General features: G+C 39.9%; 1 protein-coding gene across 1 annotated transcript in view; it reads left to right on the forward strand.

Moving 5' to 3' along the window:
* LOC104143367 (uncharacterized) overlaps positions 1 to 15,976 on the forward strand; it is a 417,508-nt gene that overhangs the window by 100,468 nt on the left and 301,064 nt on the right. The window contains exon 5 of the mRNA XM_068925206.1: positions 7,561 to 7,672. Coding sequence (XP_068781307.1) covers positions 7,603 to 7,672 — 70 coding nt within the window. The 5' untranslated portion in view covers positions 7,561 to 7,602. The remainder of the gene's footprint in view (positions 1 to 7,560; positions 7,673 to 15,976) is intronic.

Genomic DNA, 15,976 nt, shown 5'->3' on the forward strand with positions numbered 1-15,976 from the left:
CCAGATCCTCAGCACACGGGATAAAGAATAAAACTTTTTAGAAAGTGTTTCACAATAGAATGACAGCTGTCTCCACTAGTTTGTAGAGATCTCAGTCTCACTGGCACTCGTGAATGACTAACTAGTTGAGACTTATGATTTATAGAGAGAGAAATAAAATTAATGTAAGAATTTTGAAAGCAGCATCCTTTCCCTACCAGAATGATAACCTGAATATGAAGACAGATCATTTGGGTATAAGAATGACAACTTTGAAGGTATTTTGGGCATATCTGTCCTAACTGTGAGCTAACTTTTGGTTTGAATAAGGATATAATCATGGGTTAATTATAAGCAGCATACTTCTCTTTTGTAAGTAATGTCACCTGCATGCATAATTTGAAATACAGTCCAAAAAGTTTTGCCGCAGCAAATGAGTTAGCACATAGGGACAATGTAACTCCGGATCCCTAAATAAAAAGAAAAATATAGCTTCATGAGGCTGAACAGAGGCTAAAAAGAGTATTTTACACAGCTTCTAGCTCAAATTTTGAAGCACATGTTGACTTTTATGTTATCCCAGATGGGCTGCCACTGACGTCCAATGACATACTTAATAGCTAGCTTGCTGGGCTGGGGCAACAGCCCAGCTGGAGAATGTGGAAGCATTGCTGTAGAAACACTCTTAGCATTTGGGGGATTTATAGGTTAAAATTAGGTGGCTTCTGTGGCAGAAACCACAGTTCTAGGTAACACATCCGTTGTTGCAAGGAACAAAAACGCATGAAGTGATCTGTAGCCCTAGCTCATGAAAGATCTGAGGTTGATATCATTAAATTGGAAGTTACTGGCGAAACAACACTAAAGCATGTGCTAGAGAAAAATGTAGTTACTCTTGTTTTCCTAAGGAATAAGTGTTCCAAATCTAGACTGCAAATCAGAAATAGCTGGTGATAGCAATACTTAAGTAGAGCTTAACATTCGCAAAATGCAGTGTAAAATATGAGCCATAACCTTCAGCCCCTGGAAGTTTTAGCCAAATAAAAGCTGAAGAATTTGGCCTTCTAACTGACTATCCCTACAACACGCTCTCAGGTTGTATTTTTGTCTGAAAACAGCAAGAAGAAACAGAGGAACCAAAGAATGCTGAAACCCTGGCTTTATCTTAAAGAGAGAGTTCATTGTTCATTTTGCAACTATCTGTTTCAGTAGTAAAAAGAAAGTAGCTAGGATAAAATTACATTGTTAGTTTTCTAGGGTTATAATGAAGTTTCTAAGCTATCAATGAACTGAATTGTATCTGAGAAAAAGGTAATGAAACTACTGTATACAACAAGTAAACACATACCTGCTTGATAAACTTTACTTTTAGCTCTCAATATCAGATTTTTATCAGCCTACTTAGAAATCCAAATAGCCACAGGTTTTTAAAGGCTCACTAGATGCACTTTGCCTAGGTGCTTTCTAAACTGACACAGATTACAACAGTAGGCAGTATTTTTCCTTGATAGTCTTAGAAATTCACTACTTTTTGCTTTTTTCAGTTCTGCTCGTATATGTGTTTGAGTATTGCATAGAGTGGTGGCATCACGGCCTTTTCACTATCTGCCTTTTGACCTGTACTTTGAGCTGCTTTAAAACGAATAGAATTGCACTCCAAGTTTTTGGCATATTGAAAAGTATAGCATGGAATACAAAAGGTTAAATTTTTAGTCAGTAATTACTGCTCTTTTAACATCACTTTTTTCTTTAATCTGATATTAATTCCATCCCTAACCTTGCTCCTGAGATCACTTACTGTCAGTGTAAAACAAGAATCCCTCTTCGTCATCTACACTGTGATCTTTGAATTAAACCATTTGAATAGGATATACACTAGGTACGGTTCCGTAGGGTTTATTAAAGGAAATTGTCTTAGCAAATATGTCCGTTTCATCTGATTCTAAGGAATAATTGGTTAATGAGGGAATGATTACTTTGTTCAGACATGATTACTGAAGAAATGTTTAGTCCATATGTTGCTGAATGATGGGGAATTCTCTAGTAAAAGGGGACAGTGATTAGAAGAAATAAGATAGCTGGAGAATATATTCCCCAAAGTGTTACACTAGTTTTTATTAACAAGCCAACTCTAAGGATAGTGTTACCCTCAACAGGCGTGGAAGTTAAAAATATCTAATCGGTTTAAACTGCTTGTTGAAAAAACATTGGGTAATTTTCTTTGTTTTTCTTAGATCAAAGAACTGTAGCTTCCTCTGATAAATGATGTGACTATCACAGCTGTTTCTCCTCCAGTTTCCTTTAACATAACGTTAAATCATTATTGTTTCCTTGACAGGCATATACTAACACAACTAGTATATGAGTTAAGAGTTACAACTAGCTAAGAGTTTCCCATCCCCCTCTGCTGTCTATTAGTTGCATCTTATCATATGAATTTAGTGTATGCTGTTAGGTATGTAGTGTACACAAACATACATTTTCAGTCACTTATAAATTTCTCTGTATCTTACTTTACAGCTGAAATTTGGTGTGCTTGCTTGCAATCACAGAGTGTCTTTTTTGCCCCATAAAAATGGCTGCACACACCAAGTAGGGACTAAACTGTAGCTAAGACAAGAAAAAAATATTGTAATTTTCTTAAAACAATATTAGCACTCTAGTAAATGATACTGAAAACCTCAAGATTGCCCAGTCCTAAAAACTGAGTTCAGGAACATGGCCAAAAGTATATATTTGACTGGAAGCCTGTGGCTAGTCCCACCAAATTCTATGGCAGGGAAGGCAGGATAGGGATAGCAGAAGGTCAGATTTGCAAAACTGTTTAGGAATCCAGAGATACATATCCCTGAATTTTGAGAAATGCTGGAGTGCTTGACTTTCACTGATTTAAATTAGAACTGAACACCAAAGTGCTTTTGAAGATCCCTGTTGCACCTAGCTTTGAACATTTGACGAATACCCTGAAAAACCCCTTGAACCAAAGAGATTTCTCCAAGGTCATACCACAAATATGCAACTTCTTTTCTAAAGTTGGAGGTATGCTAAATAATTATTTCTTAGCAAAAATGCTAGAAATTTGAAGTATGAATTTTTTGTCTTTTTCAGTTTTCTCCAGTTAACTTTTCTATCAGATCTTACTATGCGCAATGAATCTGCTAGCCTTCTGTAATGGAATGACTGACCGGGTAGATGAGGGGAGAGCAGTGGATGTTGCCTCCCTTGACTTCAGCAAGGCTTTGGACACTGTCTGCCATCACATCCTCATAAGCAAGCTCAGGAAGTGTGAGTTGGATGGGTGGATGGTGAGGTGGATTGAGAACTGGCTGAATGGCAGAGCTCCGAGGCTTATCATCAGCAGCGCAAAGTCTAGTTGGAGGCCTGTGGCTAGCGGTGTCCCCCAGGGGTCAGTCCTGGGTCCAGCCTTGTTCAACGTATTCCTCGAGGATCTGGATGAAGGGACAGAGTGCACTCTCAGCAAGTTTGCTGATGATACAAAACCGGGAGGAGTGGCTGACACACCACAAGGCTGTGCTGCCATTCGGAGGGACCTGGACAGGCTGGAGAGCTGGGCGGAGAGGAACCTCACGAAGTTCAAGAAAGGCAAGGGCAGGGTCCTGCCCCTGGGGAGGAATAAGCCCTTGCAGCAGTACAGGCTGGGGGTTGACCCGCTGGCAAGCAGCTCTGCAGAGAAGGACCTGGGAGTGCTGGTGGACAGCAAGTTGACCATGAGGCAGCAATGTGCCCTTGCGGCCAAGAAGCAATGTGCCCTTGTGGTCTCCTGGGTTGCATGAGGCAGAGTGTTGCCAGCAGGTGGAGGGAGGTGATCCTGCCCCTCTCCTCAGCCCTGGGGAGGCCTCACCTGGAGTCCTGTGTCCAGTTCTGGGCTCCCCAGGAGAAGAGAGACATGGCACTACTGGGGAGAGTCCAGTGGAGGGCTACCAAGATGATTAAGAGACTGGAGCATCACTCCTATGAGGAGAGGCTGAGAGAGCTGGGCCTGTTCAGCCTGGAGAAGAGAAAGCTCAGGGGAGAGCTCATCAATATGTACAAATATCTGAAGGGGGGGTGTCGAGAGGATGGGGCCAGACTTTCCTCAGTGGTGCCCAGCGATAGGATGAGAGGCAACGGGCACAAATGGAAAACACAGGAAGTTCTGTCTGAATATGAGGGAAAACTTCTTTCCTGTGAGGGTGACAGAGCATTGGACCAGGTTGCCCAGAGAGGTAGTGAAGTCTCCTTTGCTGGAGATATTCAAAAGCCATCTGGACACAATCCTGGGCAACATGCTCTAGGCGAACCTGCGTGAGCAGGGAGGTTGGACTAGATGATCTCCAGAGGTCTCTTCTAACCTCAACTATTCTGTGATTCTATGTAATATCCAGAATTTTACTTCAGCAGTTCTGCCGGAAAATTTCTTGTTTCATTTTCTGTAAGCAAAGTAGTCAGTATTTGCCAGTTAAATCCCCAGGTAGTTTGCTTTCATACAGTAAAGTATAAATGTTGTAAATGAAACATCTCTTCAACACTATAATTTTATAATAACATTAATTGGCAGATGTCTTTAAATGACAAAACAAAGTATATCTCTTCTGATTTGTTCTTTTCCACTGAGCTGAACTTGTGGTCATTGAAAACTACTTACCTAAAAGACTATCTCAGCATGAGCAATATTTCACTGAGTTCTGTAATGTGAGCTTTTCTATGCAGAAAATTATGACTTATAGAGGCAGCTCCCCACTGAAAATGTTAATGCAATGTCCAAAAACATTGTGAGGAGAAAGTTACCCTTGCCATTGGTAGGACTGGTTCTTCAATCTACATATAGTTTGCAGAGAAGTACTGTGCCAATTCAATTACTGTCTGATTAATGAAGTGTTTCAGGTTTCTTTCAGGGGTCTAGCTAGCTATTAATTAGCATATTGGGGCCTATACTCTACTGTTTTGCTCTGATATGCTTTGAAAAATCCCAATGCAATTAAATAAACTCTAATATGCTTTAAATAGTTACTTGAGAAAACACTTTCTGATTTTTTTTTTAACTCTTATGGGATTTTTAAGCACATCCAGATTTATTGTAAAGCATCTAAAGTTCTTTGTAAACACAACTGTTGTGTTGGTTTATGCAATTCAGCAGAATAGCACTCCCCTTGCTTTAACAGAAGACTTCCTGTGTTAACAGGAAGCTGGTGGTGTTTGCTTTGAATCCTTTAGAATAAATAAAAAGGATGCTGATGACCCCAAAATCAACTGAAGTTACTCACTTTTCAGTGATCTCCCTAGTCCTTGTCAGATTTCTCTACTTCTACAGTCACATTTTTTCAAAGAAATCGGGTCAGTGCTAGTGGTGACAAATGTAAAAACGGGAAAATTCGTTGATGTGGCATTTGAGGTCAGGCAGTGAAGAATGGGGAACACTACGTTACTTAAATTAGAAATAGCTAAACTTTTTCTTATGTGGACGGTAGTGCAGAGCGCTAAATGGGCTGTATGTTCCACAGGTCAGAGGCATATTTCAGTGCCTGCTGATGACAGATAGTTTGGAGAGATGTTTTGTTGAAAGCATTAACTGTTTAGTGCTCTTGCATTCTGGGAAACAGAGGACTGTGAGATCAGTTAACAGAGCAATAGAAATATTGGTCAGAGACGTTCCTTGTTTCTAGACTTAAACAGCCCACTACCTTTAAATTCTTTCAATGGCATTCTGTGGGTCAGAAGTTGATTGCTCAGCCCCATATCCCAGGCCCTGCACAGTCAAGAGCTAGCTTTTTACTCTTACTTTCTCCGCTCTTCCCAGTCCCCTCTCTTTTGCAAGCCCCGCTCTTCCTCCAGCACTACTTTGTCCAGACTTCAGATACCTCTCAATTTTTTGTCTGCCATTCTCCTTCATTCACTGCTGTAACACTTGTAAACCAGTTAGATCCCTTATCTCCTTTTTCCTACAAATATCAAATTAAAACACATTTTGCTCATGAAACCTTCTTTTGTTTGCTTATTCACCAGCGATGTCTGCATACTCCACTACTTTGCGTTTGCTCCTGCCTGAGTTAAATCGCGTACTCTTAAAATCTCCATTTTTCCTCTGGTGACGTCTGTGGGACTTTTGCCATCTTCTCAATGGCAACACATCCTGGCTGTTAAAGTCCAAACTGTTCTGTGTTCTGGGCATTTATAGCATTACCTACATGTAAATTAAACAAACTACTCCCATTTCCTCAGTCAGAGCAAAAATTATTAAATGTTATTTTGCTAAACAGGTTTGCATGAGGAGGCTCTATATTACACCTGCCATGATTCCCCACTGTAGTTTTTAAACATATTTTAAAGTATTATTTTGTGTGAAGCCATGCTTATCTCTTTTAAGGTACTATTTTGTATGGAGCAGATAGCTGGCAGATGCCTGTTTCCTTCAGCTTCTAGTTCGACAAGAAGCTGCATTAAGTTTACACCAAACTGCTCATTAGTGCCCTCACACTGTCCCCCTGAGGTCTGCTGCAACAACAGTTTGTGGGGCCACGGTGAGGCAAACTGTTAGAAATAAGCTACTGAAAAGGAGGTGCCATTTAAGACCCTCAGCACTTCAGTATAGCTTAGCACTTTCTAAGAGGTAAATGAAGGGCAGGGTGAATCACAGCAGCCTCACACCTCCCTGGCTCATCTCCAAGGGATCAGTACGCTGTGACCCACGTCACAGAGCAGCACAGCAACCCCTCCAAAGGGTTCATGCCACAGCACCTTCCAGAGAGAGTCTGCAACACTGCTCTTAGCACCTTTTTGTCCTGACTTACTTGTTTTAATTTTCACCCACAAAGTCTTTGTTCACGTACAGTCCTAAAATCCATCTCATAAACACCTTTCTGTATATTCTTATAATTGATGGAGGCCTTGATTCATCAGGCAACTCAAGTGCATAATGAACTTTAGGCACATGCAGACTGCTTTTGAATCAATGGGGTAATTCATGTGCTCAAATTTAGGCACATGTTTCATTACCTGGCTGAACCATGGCCCAAAGCCATTCACTTAATATTAGGGCTGTTTTATTTTATAAATAGCATTATTAACATCCTGCCTTTTCTATTTGTATGCAAAATATAATGTACATATTTTGCATAGCTGAAGCTAACTATAAGGTCATAATGGTGCACTAAACAGGCAAAAAGTGTTAAATAACTTGGGTTTAGTGAGGGGTTCTGAGAGTGATTATTAAACGATTGATTGATTGGCAGATTGGTCTAACAGAGTAGCAGTGAGATGATTTGATAGCCCAGTTTCATTACAAATAGTGCTCTTACCCACCTTTAGCCTTGCCTTTAACACACTCAAACACACACCGTTTTTATGAGGTGGACTTTGAACTATCTTTCAGTAGTTATTCAGAAAGGCACAATGCATGTATTATGTGACTATTCATTGCAGCGAAGTTAGCACATAATAATTTACCATTTTATGGAACTGCTAGGATTAGCTATGTATCATCTATTTTTAATACACATCATTGTGGAATGTGAGCAATAATGAATGTATTTAAATAAATCAAAAAAGCCAAATGAATGCTGAGTTGTTGTCAATCACTTGCAGATGAGCCTACCCTGGTGAAAAGATATAATAGAGGTATTTCTGATGATGATTTATGGAGTCAACCAGCATCATTCTAGAACAACTGACACTTTTCCAGCACAGGGCTATACAGGTAGGTAGTGTTACTAAGTGGCAACTTTGGGGAGAAATATTTGTTGAAATTTTTTATCTGAATGTTCTGAGCTACGACAGAGAATGTAAGAACCCAGAAAAAAAACAGAAAAATCCAGAGCAGAGTCAAAGGCAGGATATTCATGTCTATTTTGTAACTTACAGGTGCTGGAGAGCTTTGCATCTCCTGTGTACTAATGTGTTTATTTACTGAGAGGAGGGAAGTAGTTCTTTTTTTTTTTTTCTTTTTTTCCAGAAAAAAAGTTTAAGCAACTTCATAGGAAAAAATACTACATGTTGATTTATTTTATTTCTCTGCAAACTTTTTTTACCTACTCTTAAATAGTTACTATCCTAAGGTATATCATAATCAGCTGTCTATCTTAGGGTACCATGACATGAAATAATTATTCTAATCAATGGGGCTTAAGAAACATAAAATATTACATGTATTATTGTGTAGTCCTGCAAGGAAAACGTGTTTATTCTTGAGGGGATAGGAAGGTGTATGTGTATTTTCCGGGACTAACAGCAAAGAAAACTCTTTGGTATCCCAAGAGCCTAACTGCACACTTCCTACTCTATGTGTTCTGATCTCAAAGCTAAGTAGAATCAGACTGGGTCAGTTCTTGGATCAGAGCTCCAGGGAAAACTCAAGTGTATATATAGGAAACAATCTTGATGATCAAGCTTTATTGGGCATCATTTTAGTGAATTGTGTACCACAGTTGTGTTACAGGGCCAATCTTCTGTTAGAGGTGCTATCTTACAATCACGTGTAAAGGTTTTATGATCACTTAGGAAAAAGTGCCAGGGATATGTGTGTGTATATATGCATATACATACATATACATGTATACATATACATACATACACACAAACACACACATATATATAAAGTTAAGTGAGACTAAGACAAAATTCCACTTCCAAGAGCTTAAAATTGCCTTTTAGTTTCAACTGGAAAAGCATTCTTCATTCCAAAACTGCCATGTAATCATGATGACCACTCTCAGACTATGCTATATTTCACATCAGAAAAGACTGCATTTCAGTGGTGCTGTTTTTATCCTTTTGCACAGTTTGTTAAAGGCCCTGGTCCTGCAAACTGATGCAGTTAGTTAGGTGCACATTTGGTGCCAGTACACAAAACTGCACTGAAGTTAATAACATTCTGCACAGGCCTCTTCTCTTTCTCACATAGATCAGATTTCACTACTGAAACGTACATTTGTAAAGTACTTGGAGACAAAAAATCACTATTTCACTGACACTGCAGTGCTTCTGCTGAGTACTGATGGTCAGTGCAGGAAAGCCTGCGCATAAGGTACTGCTTCTGTTCTGAAACCATGCACTTGTGCTCTTTCTCTTCTGAGGAAGTACCTGGTACTATTTGCATAAATAGATTTGTGAGGCCAAAGAGAAAATGAGGGGAGGAGAAAGGACACCTCTGCTAGATAACCCACATCCTGAGAAGTTGCCTCTACTTTTTATTGGGAAAGTTGAAAACCTTGGGCAGGTACAGAAAAACCAAAGTGCTATTGAGCAAGGCTGTCCCATCCATTGGGATGAATGAGTTTGTTCCCTTCCTACAGCATGCCATCCCTTATGCATAGCATTACTACTCATTCTCTGAGAGCAAAAATCAAAATGAAGCAAAAATTAGTGTTAATAATGAAGGCGGGTTTTCATAGTTTCACTTTTATTGACTAGAGCATCAGAGTGCAACTGGAGACGTCGAAAGAAAAACTCTTCACCTGTCCTCTGCTTAATTAAAATACATGAGATACATAGATTTATTTGAGGGTTTGATGTTAAATGAAGATGAATGAAATGTTTTATGGAAGGCGATGAAACATGTTATTTACTCAAATAAGCAATTCTGTTCTATCAATACTTGGACTCATCTGGAAAAACATGCCCTATTCCTATTTGGTTATGAGTAGTATTTTACTGAGTCTGCCTATGTTACAACCTAATACTAATTCTGCCAGTTGCTGGGAACAAGCAAAACAAAAACTGAGCATTTATTTATGCAAGGCAGGCTATTCCTTGGCAGCCAGGAGGCATGCATCATGGCTTGCACTGATCTCCACTTTGGAATAGGAGCAAAACGTATTCTGGCCTTCCTCCAGGCAACGTGGACTGCAGGGGGACCTGCCTTGAGGAATTCTCAGCATCTCCAGCTCAAGCAATTCATGTGGGGGCAGCTTTAGAAATTTCTGCCTGTAGCTATCCGTCCTGGTGCTATGCTGGAAATTACAAGAGGCAGTGCTCCTCAGCCATTCATCGCCTGGCATAGGAAAGCAAGCTTTCACCAGTTTCCGTTGATGTTAAATCAGGATGTGCAAGAGTTGAGAACCTGCCAGCCTTTCTGCCATTCTACAGAGAGATGGAAGAGGTAATCTCTTATTACTCCTTTTTGTGAATCAGGGCCCTAACATGGTGAAAGATCGGCCTGGCTCTTTTCCACCCAGTGAAGGCTGATGAGGCCTGTCACATAGCTATCTCACATCCTTTTGCATGTTGGCAGGATTCTCACTGGCTTCTTATGGAAAGAAGTCTTCCCTACCCTAGACATTCATTACCCAAGTTAGATTTTATCCCATAGGATGGACTTATTATTTAATCTGTTCCAAGGTCTGGATTGAAGTGCAGGTGCTACAACCCAGACAGGCTGCTCACAGAAGTTCTGTAAAAGGGTGACATATTTTGGCACATAGTGTTCCTGTGAGACGCAATTCCTACTTAATCCTTAACAATTTCTTCTGCACTTTCCAGAGTAAATTTCAGTTCTACTCTTTATGATGATCAGCTTCTCTTCCAACAGCCAATACTGCTTCCTTTGAACTAATTACGGTCTGGTACCAGAAATTCTTACATGGAAGTTAGCAAATCATTGGTTGCGTTGACTGTGGCCGTTTGTGTAGATACATTAAAGGGTGAATACCATCCCCTTGCCACAGTGGCAGGGGCTATAAATAACATGTACAGAGGATGGAAAGGGTGAAATGAGCCTGTTCGTGGCAAATGCTGGAGAATCATTGTTTTGTAGGTTGTCCCATATCTCTTCTCCTGAGAGTTTTTATAAAGTCCCTCCAAAATTAACTCCAGCAGCTGGTTGGAGGGAGGTTGCGGTCCCCTAAGATCTATCAATGTACAACTTTCTCTGCCTCTGTGTCTTCAGCCAGCTCCTACAGTGAGACCCCAGGCTGATCTTACCAGTTTCTGAATCGGTTCTACCATTTTTCACCAAAATTCAGAATAGAATTGCTGTGAATCATGAACATTCATACAGGACTGATAATGATTTAAGGAAATGACCTTTCCTTATAAAGTGCTAAAAACAGGCCAAGAACACAGTGCACATTAGTGGCTAAGGGGGCTAAGGGGCATTTCCCTTCCACAGCACAAAGGGCCAAGCCCATAGTTAGTGAAAATTTCCTCTCTTGTCTCTGGTTGCGTTACCAGCTGACATGAATTCTGGATCATCCCACAAGTCTTTTTGACACTGTTAAGAGAGTGAGATTATCGTCTTGACATTTTTTCCTTAATTTTGCAAAAAGGAAATAATAATCTGTAGCTTGACGCTCTCTGCCAAGTTTTAGGCTGGAGAGAAATTTTTATAGCTGAGATATAAACCCCTGAAGTAAAAATGCAGACACAACTTTAAGTACAGTGTTGCAAATGCAGTGTTGTAATTTTATATGTTAATCTATCAATACACAGTATGTGCAAACATATGTTTATAGACAGAGAGACAAGCATGTATAAATGAGAGGATAAAAATCCCTATTTCTCATTTGGTGCTATGCAATTTCTATCAATTTAGAAATGTGTTATGATTTTATTTTAAGCTGACATACTGTAAATTGTGCTTATTTGAGAATACTTACTTAACTCTTGGGGTTTATAAGACAGAAAAGGAAGATGTCTTTGGAACTTCTCCAGCGACCTAAAATGAACTAGTAATTAATAGAAAAATGTTGTCCCTCCTCTGGAAACTTTGGACCAGTTGCCACCTTTAAAACAACCCGTAAGCAAGAAGATGATTAGGAGTTACTAGAAAATCCACTAAACACATCAGAGGATGCTTCTTTAGGGGCAAGCAGTATATTGTGCTCATGTTACAAGAAAAATTACCAGATCTTTAGGTGAGGTATTTTAGAAATTTGGCAGATGGCTTTACTTTGTATTTGTGGCACAGAATCCTGTTCTAATTTTGTGTTTGATTGGAATATTCAGCAGCTTCTGGTGCTACTAGGACTTGCTATCTGAAAGACAGAGTTTGCAAACTATAAATATGAACTTTGAAAATATATATGCTAGAGTTAGTCCAGTAAATTGTGTTTGCAACGTTCACTTATTGGCTGACTAAATGGAAAAAAGGATGAGTTTTGGCCCCAGGCCAAGGAGGACAGCTGCCTGGCGGGGCAGTGCCTCCTGCTGCCTGGGAAGGCAGAGGGACGTGAGGGCAGCGGGTAAAGCTGGGGCCAGTCATTATGGCAGACCCAGCCCGGGGCCCAGGGCGGTGGCAGCCGTAGGAAGCTGCTCCTTGTCCTCTTCCAGCTGTTGTCCACCAGCTTGCAGCCGGGACGGGCTGCATGAGGAGTGCTGCTTCCCAGCCTTGCCTGCAGCCATGGCCTGTTTTTTGCATCCCCACAGCATGCAAGGAGGGCGTCCCCGCTAACAGCTAAAGCCCCCAGAGCAATTTGCTGCAACAGCGCTGTCTTACCTGCACAAGTCTTCAGCCTTAATTTGCAGCGCAGTGACTGACTTGTGGATGCAGGCATGCTCATACAGGCTCAGTAGCGTATAAAACTTTCTGTGGCATATCCCATGGTACAGCCTGCTTGCTCATACCGCTCCCACTGGGCTGAAGCCTCTGGGAAGATATATAGCTGAGGAATTCCCTGCTGCCCCGTGCAACCGGACGTGTGAGTTGCCAGCAGGCTTACTTAATACAACAGAAGAGAAAAAAACAGAACAGTTGTAACCAAAGGTATTCAGAGTTTTCCAAAATTCGTCTCTCAGACACAATTTTTTTCAAGGTGTGTAGGAATAGGAGGGTTTAGGAGAGATGTCTATTTTAAACAGGACCTATGTTTTTGGATATGTTTTCAGCATTTTTCAGGGAGTGCTGAAGTGCTTCAACATTCAAGTTTTGGGGGGAAAAAAGGAGGAATTAAAAAAGAAAAAGAATTTGGCCTTTGTATGCCTTTCCCCCTTTATTTTTATTTACCTCCCCCACCCCCAGATAATTTTAACCTTAGAAGAATGTTACTTTCAAGGACTCATTTTGAAACAGAGGCATATAAGAGCAGTTAGATGTTCCTTGTTGGCATTATTATTTTTCATATAGGACTAGTCAAAGCTCTTTTCATACTCTTTCCAACCATTACATGTTGTGAGTCTCCTCCCAAAAAATTTTCTCTGTTGAAACACATATTTCAGGTGGAAAAGAAGGAGGAGAAATTTAAAAAGACCGTCCTAAAGTGTTTTTGGCATTGTAATAATGGGGATCCCACCCTGCATTTGTAGGTCAGAGGCAATGTACAGAATATTCTTTCTCTCATAGGAATTTTTGAGAAGAGCCTCTAACTGTTAAGATAAGGCTGCAGTATTGTAACTGGTATTACGTTTGAATTCAGGTTCTGCAAGTCGGACGGGAGGAGAGTAGATAGCAGCCTTTCAGCCAGCTTTCTTACAGTGGCTTTTCTTTAGAAAGAGGGATTTATTACTTTTGTCATCCATTGTAATTATACTGTGTACAGTCTATCCAGTCCCTCTGTAAAAGTGCTTTTCCTAGTGACGGTACTGCAAAGCTCTGATGTGGGCCAGTTGCACTTTTTCTGCAAAGCATCATTATATTTGGGATACTGGAAACGACTGTCCTTTTGTATTGTAAATTCTGGCAATAACTAACCTTTTCTCCTTAAACTAACAGCTTATGTTGGCTCAGTTTGTTTTAAATCCCCTGTTCTCAACAGGCCATGTAATCAGAATGACAGGCTGCTCACAGCTTCCCCGGTGCTCAGCTGCGTGCAGGTCATGCCAGAGCCTCCTTTTTGGAAGGATGGCTATGCACTCATGCCTTGCTACCTGGGAGTCTGAGCATGTGAATGTGCTCAGAGGCGTGGAAAGCACCGCGGCTTAATGTTTAACACCAATAAACGTTGAAGAAGCAGGCACCTTATTTTTTGCACTGCTGTTTTTTGCATTGCAACCTCGCCACTTTATTTCCGCAGTCCGGACGAATCTGCTCAGCCAACATCATCGACATTATATTGTAAACAAAAACTTTAAAGCAAAGGTCAGATATTCGCTGAGCAGTAACTGCTCTGTTAAAGAAAAACAAAACACTTGTTAGCACCTGTCCTTTTGGCAAACTATGTGATTGCTTTGGCTGATGTACCAAGTAGACACACTACTATTTTATTAGCACCACAATTCAAGAGTTTATAGAAAGTCACTGGCAAATACCAAACTGTGGACTTTTTGAAGGGTTGCATTTTTAAGAAAGCTAATTTACCTGTTTACATTGTTAGGTTAAAAGTTTGAGATTTATCTCATGTGTCATTTGCTTTGATGATGTAAATGAATTATCATAAACAAAAGTGCCATACATCATCATTAGTGTACAGGGGAAAGTTAGCTATTGGGTATTTAGGATCAATTTGAGGAGAAGATATATAATTACCATCCATTATTTTAATAAGATACTTAATAAAAAAAAACACACGCACACAAGAAAAACTAAATGCAATCCTCAAAAATCCATGGCAATCAAAATATTCTTCCAACTATTTCGCTATTAAATACTCATGCTTTGTAAAGGCAGATAGCTTAAATATTTTAAAGACAAGAATTGAGCAGTATATTGAAGTATATTAAAATATGCTGCAGACAACATGCTTAAACTTTTTTTTCTTGCTACGGGGACTCTTTCCTTGTGTAGCATTTGTTAGCTGTTAAGGTTTTATTTGGTTTTACTTATTTTTTAGAAAATTTTACTGAAGTAAATTTTACTTAACTCCATGCATCTTCACTGATGTTTTAAGCAACTTTTTCTTGCTAGATGCTAATTTTTTTAATAGTCTTAGTTCATAATACACCAAGGTGAATGGGTGACTTGAAAGCCCATCATTTGTCAATGCTTTCTATTTGGGTAAAGTCCAGCAAGGCTTAACACAAGGCTATTTGGAGTCAACATACCCATTTTATTCCTTCTCCTTACTGCTATGGAAAACTAATGAAAATTCTCAGAAAAGGAAATCTAAACTAATAATAATTGATTTCCTTTTGTGCAGTGCTTAGGTATTTTTGCTATATGCATTACAATTACAGATACACTTGATCCATAACCATATATTTAGATGCAACTTTGGGGTTCTGCAAAATCCCAAATGACATCAAGCTTTCCTGCTTGTGCTTTACATGATTCCCAATTTTTTAATGGTCGGAACTCAGCCCAACATCCAAGTGCTTCCTCATTTACAGAGCAACTTTGTGAAAATTGCTGGAGCAATGGCTCCCATCCAGTTGAGCTGAGGAAAGCAAAAAACTTGTGTTGTATTTTCTCTCCAGAAGGGACAGGAGAGGCAAGAACATGATAGGGAGGAAAGAGCTGCATTTTGTTAGACCATCTGATGTGGTCTGATAGTGATCACTGTTTAAGATACAGAGTTTGAAATTTTTTTCCCCCCAAAAAAACACACAGACTCCTTCCCTTATTCCAACAGAACTGTAATTTTTAAAAGTGTCGAGTTTTGAATGTTGTACTGTTTTGTCTTTAGCTCTGTTCAAAGACCTATATTTAGTAACCTTTACAATGGGAAAAATGATTTTGCCAAGGTATTACATGCTTTACTTTGCAGCTTCCCTTTGACAATCTTTCTCTCACAATGCTGCAAAAGTGTTTTATTTTTAAGCTGCTGATACTAATTGCTTATACGGCTTCTAGACTCCACGTACACTAGACAATGAGCAGTGCCAGGAAACATTCCCAGGCCTTGGAATTCAATCAATTATTGTATTAAATTTCTGCAATCTTCCCTGTTTTGACTCAGGACAACTAGCACTCTCGTAGCAACTCCTACGTACAATATGGGAGTCAGCATGGGCCAGGGGTCATTCCAAATAGACAGTGTGAATGCAATCATTTGGATGCTAAAATAATTTAATAGTACATATGCATTCTGTTCCATGCCAGTTGATCTCAGTGTCAGAGGGCAATCTGAGGCTGCTTAATTTACTAGCATAAATACAATGCTAGTGCTTTCTAACATACACAATTCCTAAAAGG

The sequence above is a fragment of the Struthio camelus genome, chromosome 1 (genome assembly GCF_040807025.1).
Source record: "Struthio camelus isolate bStrCam1 chromosome 1, bStrCam1.hap1, whole genome shotgun sequence".
In the NCBI taxonomy this organism is placed as follows: Eukaryota; Metazoa; Chordata; class Aves; order Struthioniformes; family Struthionidae; genus Struthio; species Struthio camelus.